At 36.0% G+C, this 6000-nt stretch overlaps 1 protein-coding gene across 1 annotated transcript in view; it reads left to right on the plus strand.

The window, feature by feature from the left end:
- MARK1 (microtubule affinity regulating kinase 1) overlaps positions 1-6000 on the plus strand; it is a 160956-nt gene that overhangs the window by 108779 nt on the left and 46177 nt on the right. Inside the window, exons 9-10 of the mRNA XM_004699909.3 lie at positions 3371-3607; positions 3696-3815. Of these exons, the coding sequence (XP_004699966.2) occupies positions 3371-3607; positions 3696-3815 (357 nt within the window). The remainder of the gene's footprint in view (positions 1-3370; positions 3608-3695; positions 3816-6000) is intronic.

Consider the following 6000-nt stretch of genomic DNA (forward strand, 5'->3'; position numbering starts at 1 on the left):
TGTATTTCTTCCATGTGGGCTTTGTTCAAATGGAAGCTGTATTATTTGTTTTACTAATTAAATAGTGCTTTGTTGTGGTAGCATTCTTCAAGTGAAGTCAAAAGTAATTAATTCAGTAGTCACAATACATGAATGCCAGTTCTTTCAGATGTACCATTGAACTTTGCATTTAACAATGATGAGAGTTTTCTGATACAACAGACACATCAACCAATGGGATAGAATTGAGAACCTAGAAGTTAATCCATCCACCTATGACAATTGATCTTTGACAAAGATCTGAAGCTCGTTAAATGAGGAATAAATGGTGTCTTTAATAGCGTATGCTTGCACAACTGAATATCTATTTGTAAAGCAATAAAACAGGCCCCGTATCTCACACCACATATAAGAATGAACTCATGGTGGAGCATACACCTTGGTGAAAAAGCTAACGAGACTAAAGCTACAGAGACTATCAAAGAAGAGGGGCAAACATAGGGGCCCTAAGACAGCATAAATACACTACTACTATCAAGCATAACTAAAAACACACAAACTGCAGAAGTCAAATTAGTTGTGTGGAACCTCCTAAAAATTAGACAACCATGTCCATCAAATGACTGCATCAAAAGACAAAGAAGAGAACCCACAGAATGGGGGAAACTTTTGGCAATAGCATATTGGACAAGGGAACAATCTCTAAAGTGCATAGAAAATTTCAATGCCACCACAACAAAAACACAAATAATCCAATTTTAAAATGAGCAGAGGGTATGAACAGACATTTTGTCAAAGAAGACATTAAGGTGACCAACAAATAGAGGGATGCTCGAGCTCTTTAGGCAATCAAACCAACCAAACTCCCTGCCATCGTTGATGCCGACTCATAGTGACCTTTTAGGACAAGGTGGAACTGCCTCTGGGGGGTTCCAACACTAACTCTTTACAGGAGTAGAAAGCCCAGTGTTTCTCCAGTTGAGCAGCTGTTGGTTTCAAACTGCTGGCCTTGCAGTTAGCAGTCCAAAGCATAGACATGCAAACCAATGCAACAATAACATTAATAGCAAATGTAAAGGAAAAAAGAAACAAACTTTCAAATGCTGATTATGACATGACGAGACTAAAACCCTCGCCCACTACTGGTAAAATTGTAAAATATGTAACCTCTGTGAAAAACAGTATGGTGCTTTATTAAAAAGTTGGAAATAGAAATAGCATATGATCTAGCAATCCCACTAATAAGTACATACACTTGAGAAGTTAGAGCCATAATGTGAGTGCATATATATGTACTTAAGCTTAATTCAGCACTATTCACAATAGCAAAAAAAAAGGGCACAATTTAAATGCCCCTCAGTTGGTTAATGTATAAACAAATGATGGTTCATATACACAGTGGAATATTACTCAATGCAAAATTAAAGAATAACAATGAATCTGAAATACTCATGTTGTTGAACCTGGAGAATAAATATTATGTTGAATGAAATTAGTCACAAAGGGAAAAGTATACACAAAAAATAGTCAGAGAGGATAAACACATTAAGCAATATACATTGTGTGTGTGGGGGGGGGGTAGAGGTAATAACAATAACCTGCAAGTAGATACATAGACAGGCAAGCTGAAGAGTTGTGGGAAGGAGAGAGGGATTATCCCCACAAACATACATATAGATTTGATAGAGGGTACTTCCAATACAAATTTCCATATGCTCTAAATATATAGCAAGATGAATTTACACATTGGCTGCGACAATGGGCTCAAACATGAAAAGTTGTAAGGATGGCACAGGATGGGCAATGATTCATTCTGCGTTACATAAGTCTGCTATGAGCTGGAACAAACTCAGTGGCCCTGACACAATGGGAATCTATCCCTAAATAGAGTATACAAGGGCAAAGTTGAACATATTTTAGGTTAGCCAAAAACCTTGAGGGTCTGAGTCACTGGGCAATTGGCATAACATAGTCCGCAAAGAAAATGTTCTATATACAACTTTGGTGAATAGTGACTAGGAGCTCCAAAGCTTGTGAGCAGCCATATAAGATGCAACCAAGGTCTCTCATTAAAAGAGAGTGAAGAAAATCAAAGATAAATGTAAGTAAGTAATCCAGGGAACTAATCGACCACACAGTCCTCTGCCTCCATGACACTGAGACCAGAAGAACTAGATGGTGCTCAACTTATAACTATCTAGTCCTTGTAAAAAGGGATCACATTAGAAAATCCTGGATAGAATAAGAGAGTAATGGGGAATAAAACTCAAAACCATTAAAACAACAACAAAATAGGCATATTAGTCAAGCCTGTAGACCAGTAAAACCCCTGAGGCTGTGGTCCTTAGTCACCCTTCAGGCCTGAATTGAACTCACCTCCTGGCTCTATTTTCAGCTAACCAATAGACCACTCTATAAGGGGAATAATTACCCTAGAAAGGTATGCACTGCTAAGAACAATCAACCATTCAGTGATCAAAAGGACTACATTTAGCCAAGGATAAAGTTCCAAAGACAGGAAGGGTTAGGAAAGAAAGAGGAAGAGATAGAGAATAAATATGGTAGGAGTAGGATGAGTGGTGAGGAGTGTTACATTGTATGGATTGGGCTCAATACATGAAATAACATGTGTATGAATTGTTGAATGGGAAACGGATCTGCTCTGTAAACATTCACCCAAACCACAATAAAATGTTTTAAATAGGAACTTTCCTTTTCTTTTTCCCCTCTTAGAATTTCATTCCCTTTCAGTACAAACGTTTTTTAAAATATGTATTTTAGATTTAAATTGTTAGCCTATATCAGTTATGATTATGCAAATGAAAATAAACTGGATTTACGGTTCCTAAAAAGTTTTTTTTAATCATTTTATTGGGGGCTTATACAACTCTTATCACAATCCATACATACATCAATTGTATAAAGCACATTTGTACATTCATTACCCTCATCATTCTCTAAACATTCGCTCTCCATGTAAGCCCCTGGCATCATGTCCTCATCTTTCCCCCTCCCTTCCAGTTCCCCCCTCCCTCATGAACCTTGATAATTTATAAATTATTATTTTATCATATCTTACACTGTCTGACGTCTCCCCTCACCCACCTCTCTGCTGTCTGTCCTCCAGGGAGGAGGCTATATGTAGGTCCTTATAATTGGTTCCCCCTCCCTACCCCATCCAAATAAGAGCTTTTCTTCTGTGGCCTTAAAATTCAGTATTACAGATTTAATTCTGAACAGTTAGTTATACACAGTAGTATCATGTTGAACCTTTGGTATTGTATTCTTAAATGAGAATTTATAAAAGTATCAGTTGCAATCTGAAACAGTGATGAGTATTTTTATTTTATGTGGGCTTTTTACATTATCCTTTTTGTTGTTTTCTTCTTAGGCCGAAAACCTTCTTCTTGATGCTGATATGAATATTAAAATTGCTGACTTTGGTTTTAGTAATGAATTTACCGTTGGGAACAAATTGGACACATTTTGTGGAAGCCCCCCCTATGCTGCTCCCGAGCTTTTCCAAGGGAAGAAGTACGATGGCCCTGAAGTGGACGTGTGGAGTCTTGGCGTCATTCTTTACACATTAGTCAGTGGCTCGTTGCCATTTGATGGCCAGAACTTAAAGGTATCAGCAAACTTTGATAATATGTATTTATTCTCACTTGTGGTCATTTGAAAAATTAATTATAAGTGCTTTGTTTTGCTTTTGGAAGGAACTGCGGGAGCGAGTCTTACGAGGGAAATACCGTATTCCCTTCTATATGTCCACAGACTGTGAAAATCTTCTAAAGAAATTATTAGTGTTGAATCCAATCAAAAGAGGCAGCTTGGAAGTAAGTAATATTTTGAACTCCAAATTTATTTAACAAGTCAGACGTCCAGAGGCTGAGGGGCTTATCCATTCAAGTTTTTCTCCTCTGATTTTTAGGAAAGCTTTAATCATCTCATTTATCTTCTGTGTAGAGCTAAAGGAAATGACTTGAGTCTTTTAACTGCTCAAAAATACCACAAGTTTCTCTAAAGACTTTGTTTCTTTTTGGTCCTACAGTCAAGGACTGAACATAACAAACAAAAGAGCAACATAAAAATAGAGATAAAATTAACTTGTAGTTGAAGAAGGAAGAAAACAACCTTTTTCACACAGCCCTTGTTCCCAAATGGAAACTTAGTGTGTAGTAGGTTCTCAATAAATGCTTCAAGATTAAAGGGAGATATATAATGAGAAAGTTTAATCTAGTGACTATTTAATGTGTGTCTGAAATTAGTAGCATCCTGTGAATATTTAATGTCTGTCTAAAACTTGTACTAATATTTTTTAAATTAATAGAAATTTCTCAATATCAGCCCAGAATATTCACAGATATTTTCGGAGAAAATAGTGGAAACAGACATTTCATTTCTTCATACACTGTTTCATTTTTCATATCCCATATGTGTGATTATTTATAATAATAGTACATTGCAATAGTACATAACACCAATTGTCATGCTCTCTAATAAGCACATCCTATGGCTACATTTTCATAGAAGTTCATGTAACCAACATGCCTAGCTGTTTTTCCTCTGTCCCTGGTTAGAATAACATATTCCTTAATATTTTATGTCTCTGTCTTTCAGAATGAAAATCTTAGCATGTAGTAAAATAATTTCAGGAATTTAGCATGTATTGTTTAGCAGTGCTTTTTTTGCCTTCGTTTATTTACCTTTTCAGACAGGGTAGAAAAGCCAGAGAATTAACTTCCTTTACATTGTACTTTTGTAGTGTAGCAATGGGGCTTTCTGGCACGGACTCGATGCTGGTTAGGAGACAGCCTCATAGTGAACCATCCCTGTGTACAGAGCTCTCAGGTTAGTTTGGGCTTTGTAATTTTATTTCCACAAGTACTTCTCACCAGAAGATAAAGTATGTTTTGATGGAAGTTAAGGGATGGTGACTTCCATTGAGAAATTATATTACATGCTTTATATTAGCGAATTGTTAGACTTTCTGTTACAGAGACATTGATTTACCTGTGATTAGCTCCTTCCTATGATGTGTGTGTGTGTGTGTGTGTGTGTGTGTGTGTGTGTGTGTGTGTTCTTCTTGTGAGGGGAATGATACGTTGATAGTTTTTTAATAGACAGCTTGTGCAGTCTACGAGCCCACTTTCATACCACAGCTTTGCCAAACTTACTTCCAACCATTACTCATGGAAAATGTGTGGAATCATTACAAAGTTAAAACTGTTGACTCTCCTTAACAGTTATAACATTTTAGAGTAGGGGGCACAAAAGTCTCTTAATCCTCTTTTGTGACCCACTTTTATCATCAGAACCCACCCAATGTGATATCACTTGATGAAGCAGCAACTAAGCTAATGTGCAGAGTAAAATGAAAATGCAGAAATTATTTTGGGAAATAAATGTTACAAATGCCTTAGACAATTGATAAAATATTATGGTGTATTAAAGGTCACAAATATACATTTATCAAATAAGTCATCAGTAGCATTGAAATACTAAGGATTAAAGAATTAGTTCTTTGGGTTGATTTTAAAAGCCATTTGTTCATGAGAAGCTCAACTTGATGTATATGAATATATTCTGGCACCTCCTGTTCTAAATTAGCCAAACTAGATTTGTGATATCATCTATACAACCATGAGTTTGTATTGGAAATATTATCCTCATATTGCAGATATCATTATGCAAAATCTGGTTTGTTCACAATTCCCAAAAATAACCTTCCAAAGGAACAATCACCACAAATATAAGACTTTTTAAAATAATTTTTTTCTTAAATCTAGTCTTAGGAAACTTGCCTGAAGATAGTAGTGACTTTGAAAATGATATGACATATTCTTTCTTTTTCTTTTTCTTTTTTTAAATCATTTTATTAGGGGCTCATACAACTCTTATCACAATCCATACATACATCAATTGTGTATAGCGCATTTGTACATTCATTGCCCTCATCATTCTCAAAACATTTCCTCTCCACTTAAGACCCCCGCATTAGGTCCTCATTTTTCCCCTCCC

This window comes from Echinops telfairi, unplaced genomic scaffold (assembly GCF_000313985.2).
Source record: "Echinops telfairi isolate 266 unplaced genomic scaffold, ASM31398v2 ScPeMD7_7424;HRSCAF=8462, whole genome shotgun sequence".
Taxonomy (NCBI): domain Eukaryota; kingdom Metazoa; phylum Chordata; class Mammalia; order Afrosoricida; family Tenrecidae; genus Echinops; species Echinops telfairi.